At 42.5% G+C, this 12,683-nt stretch overlaps 1 protein-coding gene and 1 pseudogene across 1 annotated transcript; both read right to left on the reverse strand.

The window, feature by feature from the left end:
* Positions 1-250: 250 nt before the first annotated feature.
* LOC142859441 (olfactory receptor 1f45-like) lies at positions 251-1,174 on the reverse strand. Its single transcript, XM_075989613.1, has one exon. The coding sequence runs from the start codon at positions 1,172-1,174 to the stop codon at positions 251-253; it is 924 nt and encodes a 307-aa protein (XP_075845728.1).
* A 9,054-nt stretch (positions 1,175-10,228) lies between these two features.
* LOC142831618 (olfactory receptor 1f45-like) lies at positions 10,229-11,328 on the reverse strand (annotated as a pseudogene).
* Positions 11,329-12,683: the final 1,355 nt, after the last annotated feature.

Below are 12,683 nucleotides of genomic sequence, written 5' to 3' on the forward strand. Positions count from 1 at the left end.
GAATGTATCCAAATGTTCTCAATTTCTCTTTTCTCTGAAATGAGCATCTTAGAATCACCCCCTTTGAAGAGGTCAAGTTCAGAGTGTGTGACAGAGAGTATTAGTCAGCATCCAAATAAAAGCATGCTTACAAATATCTGTCACTAATCCCTGACATGGTCATGCTGAGCACTGGACCAGTTTGGATTTCAATAAAAAGAAAAAAATGCATGGCATCTAGGAATTCTCTCAGCTCTAGAAATTTAAAATTCTAGGACCTGAGAATTATCTTCCTTAGGGCTCCTTTGATGTCGCGATTCCTCAGGCTGTAGATGAAGGGGTTGGCCATAGGAGTCACCACTGTGAAGAAGACAGAGGCCACTGCATCCTGTAGTGAGTAGGAGGAAGAAGGGTGCAAATAAATTCCTAGGATCGCCCCATAGTAAAGACAGACCACAGTGAGGTGGGAACCACAAGTGGACATGGCTTTTCTTATCCCCTGGACAGAGGGCATCTTCAAGACCTTAGAGCAGATGTAGGAATAGGAAACAACAATGCATACAAACGGTGTCATAAATAACACTCCACCCTCAGAAAAGTATATCACATGATTGATAAATGTATCAGAACAAGTGAGTTTCATGACAAGGTAGGGGTCACAGAAGAAGTGGGGCACTGCATTGTGGGAACAGAAGGTGAGTCGAGCCATGAGGAGAATGTGCAAGAGAGCATGCAGGTGTGTGATGACCCAAGATAGGACCACCAGGAGGACACAGAGTCTGGGCCTCATCATCAGAGTGTAGTGAAGTGGGTGACAAATGGCCACATAGCGGTCATAGGCCATCACACTAAGGAGAAAATTGTCCAAGGTGACGAATGTGAACAAGAAGTAGATCTGTATCATACACTCTGTGTAAGATATGGACTTGCTTCCCACCATGTAATTCACCAGAGCCTTGGGGACGGTGACTGAGGAAAAGCAGATGTCAACACTGGAGAGGTTGGCCAAGAAGAAGTACATGGGTGTGTGGAGGTGAGGGTCACAGCTGATGGCCAGGATGATGAGGAGGTTCCCAGAGATGGTGACCAGGTACATCCCCAAGAACATTCCAAAGACAATGTCTTCTTGTTCTGACTCTTCAGAGAGTCCCAGGAGGAGGAATTCTGTGACTGTCGTCTGATTGTCACCATCCATGTCTCTGGAGAAGACAGTGAGACCTGTATAGAGAAATTATTCACCAACACTTGGGGAAAACATTGATGCAGTTGGGAAATTTTCCTCATTAGTTGAGAATTAACTGCTAGTAAACTCCCTTACAATGTATTTTTATACGAAAGAGTCGCCTGTTTTGAAAGGACTGAATTCTAATGAGTATGAGTTTATTACCTCTGTTGTTTGCTCAGTACCATATATATGTGCATTTTACACAATAGTTAACTCAGTCTAGGAATTGGCTACAACATTTCACTGTACACGTGAAGAAACTGAGAAGTGGGCAGCTAGATACTGTATCAAAAAATGCTGATCAATACCAGTGAGAATTCAAAACAAGCTAATAGCCTTTTTTTCTCTGTGTTCCACGTATACACGTATAATCATACATACACAAAACAACCACAGTTAGGTGCATGAACACACACAACATGCACGACACATACATATATACACAGACACACATAGATATCTTGTAGCAGAGACATGCACACAATTTTTCTTACAGTTTCTTTTGTCTTCCATGAAATTTCTGCCTTAACATCCAGCCAGTTCGGACCATAGGCAGGTACCAAGTCCCCAGACATTTTTATGCTATACTCACTATCCTTTATTACATTTTAATCAAATGGAAAGTTACTACTGGGTCTCATATATTATAAACCCGATAGTTCTGCTGTGGCTTTTCTGTTTCATCACAATTGGGAAGACCAACATGCTTTGACAGACCTGCCTGGCAGTTGGCCTTTGTATTTTATCTGCTACTAAGGTGTTTTCACCATAGCTCACTCCTAAGCAGCCTCCCAGACTCCTGCATGCAGTGTCCTCTCCTTCTGCACTCTGAAGAGGGGGGCATACAGATTCTAAGTGCATTTTTTATCTGTTGGAGATAAAATGTTTTACAGGTGGATAAAATGCAGATTCATGTGCATCTCAAAGACAATCCCCAGGCTAAGACATCTCCATGGTCAGGAGGTCAGGAAAACATCTGGACTGCAATGCCCATGGAGGGGTGCAAGGCAATTACAGCTGAGAAGGGAGGAGAGTCACCCTGGGGTGGTCAGAGGCCTGGCTGGGGAAGGGGAGGAGAGGAGACAGGTGTCAGGAGAAATGGCCTGGCTGCTGGGACAGAACATGACATGGAAATTGGTGACGTTGGTTACAGGATGCTCGTGTGGTCCAGACAGCGAGCTGACTGCTGCTGTGAGAGTAGAGCTAAGCACAGTGCTGAGATGGGAATCAAAGGTCACTTCCGGAGCGTTGCCATGGATGTAGACCAGTGTAACAACAGCAGCAACAAAGAGCTAGAATGAGGGCTGGGGAGATGGCTCAGTGGGTAAAGCACGTGCCATGTACGTGTGAAGACCTGAGTTCAAATCCCCAGAACCCACCTAAAACTCCACACCATAGAGCACGTCTGCTATCCCAGGGCTTTTATGGTGAAGTGAGAAGCAGAACTCTGCATGAGTGCTGTGACACATGCGCAAATACACTCATAAACACACATGGACACACCATATACATACACAAAATTAAATTTATAAAGCTAGGAAATGCTTCCAATTTGTCAAAGGTTATTAGACTATGGAAACAGAAAGATGAGAGACAGAATAATGGATAGTTCATAAGGACCAACAAAAGGGTTTTTTTTGCCTGTAGATGCTAATGTTCCTGAAGGAAGGTAGTTTTCCACCAAAGAAATAGAAATAGAGGCTCAATGGGATGGAAAGGCAACTTGCACCAGTGAGGCAAGACTACAGCTCAGGTTCATTCCTGAGACTGTTAAGCTTCAGTTATTCCGTATTTTCTTACACTGTGCATTGAGAGATGGTGGACACTGGAATGGTCAGATGCTGGGAATAATACTAACATATCATGGGTTAAGCCCTAGCTGTACAGCATCCACAGAAGCATCATGTTAGGTCATGAACAAATGCCCCTTTCCTTGATTGGCTTACAACTCCACCTTTTGGATTTCAAATCCACTTCTCCTTAAGGTTCATTATGGAGACAGAATGCTGCTACCATGACTTCAAAAAAGAGAGCCTTCAGGCTATATGTATATATGTATGCATGTATGCATTTATGTACGTATTGAGGGATATATGTGTTATATCATATATACATATGTGTATATATGATATATGTATATATCTATATGTATGTGTGTTTGTATATACCTAAATGTGTGTCTGTTATGCTAATTTCTGTGAGTCAGAGGACTGTCAGGTGTGTCTCATATACTACACGTGCAGAAATATCTGCATCACTGGTGGTTCGAGACCGTGAACCTTAAAGACTTCTTTGTCTCTGGACTCAGGTGAAGTCAACACTCCACTGCCTGGTTTCAGTAGCATCCAAGCAGTCATAGGCTAAGACACCATGATTATACAAGCACAGACTCCGGGGGATAGACACAGAACAAATAGGAGGACCAGGATAAAATAATCATGTTCTCTGACTCTGTTTCTCTGTCTCTGCCCCCTCTGTGTGTCTCTCCCTGTTTCTCTCTGCATCTGCCTCTCCCTGTCTCTGTCTCTCTCTGTATCACTGCGCCTCTGTCTCTGTGCCTGTCTGTCTGTCTCTCTCCCTCTCACTCTTTCTGTCTTTCTGTTTCTGAACGTGCTTTTTAACAGTCTGCAGTACCGCTCCTAACCCTCTAAACTCCATTCTGTCCCTCTGCTTCCTCTACCCACATAGCAGCTTCCACTGTGTTCCTAGTGCAGAGAACCTCATGGAAGAACAAGGCCTGGACATGGAGGAATGAGATAGTTTTCCTCCTCTGAACTTGGTCAGATCCAGAGGCCTTGAATGAAGTTCTTTCTCCTTAAGTCATCCCATGGGCTCATGGCCATGGGAGTCAGTCTGCTGTGGGGGTGCCCTCTGCTGCTTTCTCAGCCTCCTTACCTGGGTTCTCTTGGTTGCTCTCAGATGTCTTCAGGAAAGCTTTGTGTCTTCTGGTGCCATGAGTGAGGCTGGGTTTTGAGAAATCCACACTTGAAGCTGAGAAGGGGAGGGCCTTTTCCCCTGGAAGAGAACAGAGAACATATAGAATGAGGCGTGTGGCTCTCTCCGTCAAGCTTGAATGTTGAGAGTCAATAAATTGATGTTCCATCCCTGGAGGTGGTGCTGCCGTGAAGATGGTGCCAAGTGTGTGCTCCCCCAGGGTGGATTTCACAGAGGACCTAATTAGAGACACAGATGAAGTGTTCACAGTCTGCATTCTGTCTGGGCAACGAAAATTAAGATCCTAGAAAGTCAGTTATTATACAAGTGCTCACTGCTAGGGCTCTATCCTTGATTAATCATTTATATTTAATCATATCTGAAAACATGGTGCTTACAAATACATATATTATATAATATCACAGTATTTAAATATTATGTATCACATAGCAATGCAATATAAAATTTTATCGTGTTACAATAGAGGTTAAGAGCAACATGAACTTGATACCGGAATCTAGCAAACACATTACTAGAAATCAGACCACACACCAATTAATGTCTTCATCATTGGTAAGACCTAAAACTAAAATTGGAGCCCACTATCCAGTATGAATCAAGTACCAAACCCAATTGCAATGACTTCTATAACAATCATATAAATTACATACAAAAGCACTTGACAAGTTCCAAAAATATTAAGTACCATAAAAATTCCCCAATAAATCCAAAACAAAAGGGCTCCTCGATTTGATTAAAGGTTTTTGCAAAAATATTAAATTATAGTCAGTAAGGAACCCAATATTAATCTTCATCTGTCATGTATTTTAACTGTACTTTATCCAAATGACTTTGCTGTTCTTCTCATTCCTCCGTTCATTTAACTGTTACACTAAGCTCATCCATTTTTAAGAAGAAATTTTAAGGTATTTGGTTTGGCAACAGTAAATCCATTCAGAGTTTGAAAAAAAATATATTTCCTACTGACACTGAGTCTTCTGAACTTTCAACCATTGTTCTTTCTAATTTATTGACTCATCTTTTTTTTTTCTTTCAACTTGTAGAAAAAACCAAAATGACTTGTAAGGCCAACGTAGTTGCTCAGTAGGTAAAGACACTTGTCACCAAGTCTGAGTTTGATCCCAGGACAATTTCGGGAATTGACTCCTGAAAGTTGTCCTCTGACCTTCACATGTACACAATAGAACATATACAAATACATAAACACACACGTGCACACATACATATACAAACACACACACATACAGAGAGAGAGAGAAAGAGAGATGTAATTCTTAAAAAATGTCTTGTAGTAAATGACATAAAGATACTGCATTTTTTTTATTATTTCTCTTTCTTTTCTCCTTTGTGGCAGGGTCTCACCACATAGAGTATGATGATCTTGAAATCCCATCCTTTTGTCTCAGGCTTCCAAGAGCTGGAGTTAAAGATCTCACTCTATTCAGAGGGGAAGTGTAAAGGAACTACAAGCCTTACCACTTTATGGTGTGGCTAAAGGGAGAGAAGGTTTCTATTGTTGATCTGAGAAAACAGACAGAGGATCTGGAAGAGGTCAGAGCAGAGAAAGCAGTAGAATGGACATGGCCAGGGCTATCTGTGAGAGAAGAGAGAATGACCAGACAGAGACCAAGGAACAGAGAGAGAAGACCAGAGCAGCAAGAGTGAGGATGTGAGGAGAGCTGAGTTGTAAGGAGGATGAGCAGCTAGGAGAGGGGAGTCTGAGCTGGAAAGAGTTTAGGGTAGGGGAGGTGAGAGGGTAGGATGCCAGCAAGGACATGTGTGACAGGTCCCTGTGACACTGAGGATCCCGGAAGGCAGCATGCTCTTTGATTATGCTAATGGGCACCATGCCCCTTCAGTTAGAGATAAGGAAATTACTTCTTTCAATAACTTCCCAAATTTCTGAGGGAGGTTGGCTTTTACCTAACTGCCACAAATATTATAGCCGAGCTTGTGATCAATTCTGGATATATGAATAGTCTTTTGGAGTCTCGTAATTGGGGTTTCCTTTGGACCTGACATTCACCACCATGACTGACTTCTTATATGATACTATCATAAAGTGTACTTTAAAAAATATTGACTTCAAATTTCATTATTGAAATACAGAAAAGCAATTTTGTTTTGAATATCGAACACTATGATCTTTAAAACCTGAGACCTGACCATATTTTTCCTTTAGGGTTTTAAGTGTTTCTTTGCTTGTTTTGCTTTGCTTTGGTTTTTGGCATGTCCCTTGTCATTTTCTAATTCCGGCAAATGCTATTAATGGTTTTCTTTTCCATTTCCATCTCTGCATCATTTTGTCCTCCCACCATTAGATGGGACACCAAGCTTAGTGCTGAATTGAGGTGGTCAGAACATCTCTCTAACCTTGACCCAGGGTTAGAGGAGAGGAGGGTTAGTTTTTCATCTTAAATATATTTTTGCTGCAAGGATTTAGGTATAATTGATTGATTGCTTGATCATTACAATTGATTGATTGTAAAAAGTCTTTTCTCAGGTGGAGCATCTCCCTTTGGCTTCCTTAAGTGCCTGGCTGCAAACACTGGAATAGCAGGAGGAGCTGATAATTATCTCATGTTCTGATAAACTATTGTTGCTCTTGGTTTCAGTGAGGCTAACATCCCTGTTTTTCTCTCAGGGATCCTCCAGAGCAATCAAAACTTATTCGTTTGCTTTATTTTTATTTTCTTTTGTTTTGCTTTTTACCCTTTGTGGGCCCAATACCCAGCTCCCAAATAAAAACAGGGAGACTATTCTTACTTATGAATGTCTGGCCTTAGCTTGACTTGTTTCTAGTCAGCTTTTCTAGTTTAAATTATTCTGTTTCTCTTTAACTACGCTTTGTCTCTGGGCTTTTTACCTTTCTTTATTCTATATATCTTTCTTTCCTTCTTACTCCTTGGCAGGCTCTGTGGGTGAGTGGCCGGCCTCTGGATTACTCTGCTCCTCCTTTTCTTGCTACTTGTTCTCACTCTCCAGCCTAGATTTCTATTCTTATTTATTCTCTCGGCCTGGCAGCCCTGCCTCTTTCTCTCTCTTGCCTAGCTATTGGGTCTTCAGCTCTTTATTAGACCAATCAGGTGTTTTAACACAGGTTTATGGAGTTGAACAAATGCAATTTAAAAGAACACAACACATCTTTGTGTGGGACCCAGCATGACAAGCTCAACAGAGGCCTGAGACTCAGTCATTCACCCTAAGGCAATACCTGGTTCCAAGAAAGACCACAAACTAACACCATCCAGGAACAGACCTTCCAAAGAAAATTCCTAATGTTCCAACCATTGTAGATAGGATCACCTGCCAGCACACACTCATAGCTTTTCACCAGGACACCCCTAGACAAATGTCAGCCAATCAGGGATCCTGAAAATTAGAAATCCCTCACCCCAACCTCTGCTATTATAAAAACCTAACCCCAACTGAGCTCGGGACTCTCTTATCATGCCAATACATGTGTACCTTGGACACACGGAGGGTCCCAGTTTGCAAACTTGTGTAAGAATAAAGACGCTTAGCTTTTAAACACAGGACTCGGTCCCCTAGTTGGTTTGGGGAGAACCGTGTGATCTGGATAAAATACTTTGCAGCAATAAGCAAATATTCCACAGTTTAAGATGTAACATACCTTAAACTAATGCTCCACAATATCCACACACAAATTTGGAAAGGAAAAAACACCATCCCTCTCTGGAATCAGGAAGTGGACTGCTCTCCACGTTTGCGTTGGGGAGAGTGCTTTATACATGCCAAGCTCTTTTTCTTCAAAGAACTCTAGCCTTTACTTCATCAGAGATTCCCAGATTACTACATGCGAAGTGCAGACTCCGGAGCTCTAAAATAGCTATTATCACATGTTCTTTGCTTCATGGTTGCCATCTGGGGTGACCAATCCCTACAAGTTCCTGTCCATCACTGTGTACTGGTGTCTGAATCTGTACTTCATGCTGTGGGATGTTGGGACTCATCTCTGCTTTGACTACAGAAGTTTATAATGAGGATTTATATGTAAATAGAGACACATCTCTTTCTGTGCAACTCTATTGCTAACCCTAATAGCCTCATAAAATTGTCTTGTATTTCTATCGTCATTTACTGCTTTTCAGTTAGAGACAAACAGAAAGCCTCTTCTCTGAAATGCTGGAATCAGCTGTTTATTAGGAAGAGTGATCCCCATGTGCAATTCTGACTCTCTGCTTTACAGTGTCCTTAAGGTGCTCAAGTTTACTGTTATCTGTTGTTGGGGAATATTATTTTAAGGTGTGTTGTTTGTTTGTGATGCATTTGTATAAGTCTGTGAAGCTATGGTCCTTTGCTTGGCTAAAACACCTGATGATTTAGTAAAGGCTGAATGGCCAATGGCAAGGCAGGAGCAAGAATGGTCAGGGCTGACTGGCAGAGTGAATAAATAGAAAGAGAAAAGAGAAAGAAGAGGAGAAAGGAGAGAACAAGGAAGGGAGGAAGCTAGGAGCCAGCCACTCAGCATCCCAGCCAGCCACCAAAACAGCTACCCAGCATCCTATCCAGCTACCCAGCCAGAGTAAGAAGGAAAGTAAGATATAGAGAAGCCAAAAAAGATAAAACCAAGAGCAAAAAGGTAGAGGGGATAATTGAAGATAAGAAAAGCTGGCAAGAAACAAGCCAAGCTAGGCCAGGCATCACAACTAAGAATAAACCTCCATGTGTGATTTCTTTGGGAGCTGGGTGTTGGGCCCCCAAAGAGCTAAAAAAGCAACAACCATCATACAACAGTATTCTTGTGTGTTCCACACTGTGTGTTCTTATCATAAGTGTGTTCTCCTTTCCCACTCTGGCTTGTAACTAGATATTTTCCATGCATATGAAGGCTGTTGATTACTATTGGTTAATTGCAAATCCTCATACCTTGCTGGATAATTTTCTAATTTGATGGTAGTCAGTTTTTAAGTTTGTTTTGCTCTTTTACTCTTTTTTAGGGGACCTCCCACCCAGTTACCAAATAAATACACACAGAGAGGCTTATTATGAATGCCTTGCCTAAGCTTGACTTATTTCTAGCCAGCTCACCTTAAGTAAAATTATCCCACCTACCTTTTTCTCTGAGCTTCTTTCTCTTCTTCTGCATATCTTACTTTCACTTTTTCTCTGTGGTTGGCTGTGAGGCTGCAGGGAGGCCCCTAGGGTCCTCCTCTCCTGTTCTTTTCCCATCCTTGATCCTCTCCTCAAGATTTCTCCTCCTGTATATTCTTTCTGCCTGACAGTCCTGCCTATGCTTTCTTTTGCCTTGCTATTGTCTGTTCAGCTCTTTATTAGATCAATCAAGTATTGTAGACAGGCAAAGAAATACAACTTGACAGAATTAAACAAATGCAACACACCTTTTGCATCATTAAACAAATGTTCCATAACATAAATAAATGTAACACATCTTCAAATAATATTCTGCATTTGACTTAGTTTTACGTTGTTTCTTTAAAATCTTTACGCTACCATATCATCTGCCTACAATGACAGTTTTGCTTACTGTCCCCAGATTGGAGTGTCCATCCAGAACAGCACCAGCAATGGACCATTCCCCATGCTGAGGAGGAAAAGGCCAACAGGGCAGGAGGGAGCAGAGGGTCTGCAAAGGGTGAATTCTGAGCTGCGAAATGCAGAGGATATGCTTAAGCTTTGGACAGAGGAAAACTTTCCATTTACCCACCAGTGTGTGAACTGGATGCTCCTCATCAGAGGCAAAAGAGAAAGAGAGAAGGGGGATCAGCTTTAAGTGCTGCGAAAGCCCCAGTTCTTTGTGGGAGCAGGTATCCAACAGATTGGATGGGACCATCTCAAACCACAACACACCCAGTTATCCTAGTGTTTCTTGTTTTTGAGATGAGCCTGTCAGAATAAATCATATTCATAAATGACAAATTATGAAAATGAGAATCAGCCAATTTGAGCTGAACAAACACAACCACGATCATTTGGTGTTATCCACAGGAAGAGTGGTGCATTCAATCTATCTCTGCATCTTTTTCTCTGTAAAAATGAGCAGATGCGTGGTGTTCGGGAGTCCTCTCAGCTCTAAAATCTCACATTCTAGCATCTGAGAACCATCTTCCTTAGGGCTGCTTTCATGTCACGATTCCCCAGGCTGTAGATGAAGGGATTGACCAGCGGTGTCACCACTGTGAAGAGGACAGAGGCCACCATGTCCTGTAGTGAGTATGAGATGAAGGACGCATATAGACCCCCAGGATTGCCCCATAGAAGAGAGAGACCACAGTGAGGTGAGACCCACATGTGGACAGGGCTTTCTTTATCCCACGGGTGGAGGGCATCTTCAGGACCTTAGAGAAAATGTAAACATAGGAAACAACAATGCAAGAAAATGGTGTCAGGAATATCACTCCACCCACAGTGAAGACCATCAGGTCATTAATAAAGGTGTCAGAACAAGAGAGCTTCAGGATAGGATACGGGTCACAGAAGAAGTGGTGCACTGCATTGTGGGAACAGAAGGTGAGTCCAACCATGAGGAGAGTGTGCAAGAGAGCATGCAGTTGTGTGATGACCCATGATAGGACCACCAGAAGGACACAGAGTCTGGGGCTCATCATCAGGGTGTAGTGGAGTGGGTGACAAATGGCCACATAGCGGTCATAGGCTATCACACTCAGGAGAAAGCCATCCATGTTGATAAATGTGATAAAGAAATAGATCTGCATCAAACACTCTGTGTAAGAGATGGACTTGCTTCCCACCATGTGATTCACCAGTGCCTTGGGGACGGTGACTGAGGAAAAGCAGATGTCAACACTGGAGAGGTTGGCCAAGAAGAAGTACATGGGTGTGTGGAGATGAGGGTCACAGCTGACGGCCAGGATGATGAGGAGGTTCCCAGAGATGGTGACCATGTACATCCCTAAGAACATCCCAAAGACAACCTCTTCTTTTTTTAATTAATTTATTTATTAAGGATTTCTGCCTTCTCCCCACCACCGCCTCCCATTTCCCTCCCCCTCTCCCGATCAAGTCACCCTTCCTCATAAGCTCAAAGAGCAATCAGGGTTCCCTGACCTGTGGGAAGTCCAAGGACCACCCACCTCCATCCAGAAGACAACCTCTTCCTGTTCTGACTTTCTAGAGAGTCCCAGGAGGAGGAATTCTGCAACCGTCGTCTCATTATCTCCACCCATGTCTGTGGGAAGGTCAGTATCATAAGTCACTAAAATTGTTTGCCAACATTTAAGCAAAACCAGTTTCTATTTTGCAATGGTTTTCTGGTTGGTGATGAATAAATACAAATACACTTCCAATATCATAGAATCTCACAATAAATCCCATAGTAAATTCACCAGCATGGTATTCTAGTGCCCACACTTTCTGAACTACATGCCTGTATGCTAAGTTCCACATGTAAGACATTTCCTACACAATATTTACCATTGTCTTTTAATTGAGGGACTAAATTTATAGATTAGGAAATTTAAGATTAGACCATTTAACCACATTCACTGAGACAATGGAATAAAAATTCAAGACAAAAATCTTAGTGTCTTTTTTTTAGTCTGCATGTTAACACCTTTCATCTATGGAAATTTTAACTAAGGAGCAAGAGCTGTGTCCGGTCTCTATGCTGTATTCCCAAGTTTCTGGCTCTTTTCTTTTCTCAGAGAGCTGGAAAGGTGTGTAGCCTCTGAGAGATCTACCTGGTGGCTGTCTTGGTGTCCTATCTGTCACTCTCCTCCTGCAAGGGCTTCATTGTGAGCATTGCCCACCTGCTCACTGCATGCAGAGAAAGAAAGCCTGCTGCAAGCATAGCAGACTGTTTTTCTGGGAGGCAAAACAATTACAGAATAATAAGGAGCGATCTAATGCAGTCTGTCCCAAAGGCAAGGCTGGCCTGAAGAACCCTCTGCGGACAGGGGGAGGCCACTTGAGACATTCGGGCTGCAGTGCTCCTGGAGAATCCAAGCTGTTTGCCCAGGAAAGTAGAGTACTGCTCGCCTAGCTGACCAAACCACACAAAGGGGCAGAGCCACCGTGTCAGTGGTTCTCAACCTGTGGGTCATAACACCTGGAGATTGCTTGTCAGATATCCTGCATACCAGATATTTACAGTACAATTCATTTCACTGAAAAATTACAGTTATGAAATAGAAATGAAAATAATTTTAGGGCTGGGACTCACCACAGCATCAGGAATTGTATTAAAAGGTAACAACATCAGGAAGGTTACAGCCACTGCTCTATGTGACCTGACTGCTGGTATACAGGGCTCAACAAGGAGCATCTCAGGGCACTGGAGATAGATGGTGCTTTCTCTGTGTGTGGTGACTCGTCCTGGGAGAGTTACATTCTTGACATTAATGGAGAGTGCTGACATAAGAAATCATTAAAATATTAGGATTATTGATTATATTTTGTGTATAAGTGTATTGCTTTCAGGTATTTATGTGTCCCATGTGCATCCTTGTTCCCTCCAGGGTAGGAAGAGGGCATGGGATTCCCTGGAACTAGATTTATGAATGGCTGTGAATCACCATGTGGG

Source organism: Microtus pennsylvanicus, chromosome 11 (assembly GCF_037038515.1).
Source record: "Microtus pennsylvanicus isolate mMicPen1 chromosome 11, mMicPen1.hap1, whole genome shotgun sequence".
Taxonomy (NCBI): Eukaryota; Metazoa; Chordata; class Mammalia; order Rodentia; family Cricetidae; genus Microtus; species Microtus pennsylvanicus.

Coding starts and splice junctions, on each gene's coding strand:
- LOC142859441 (XM_075989613.1), bottom strand. CDS start 1,174: ATGGATGGTGACAATCAGACGACAGTCACAGAATTCCTCCTCCTGGGA.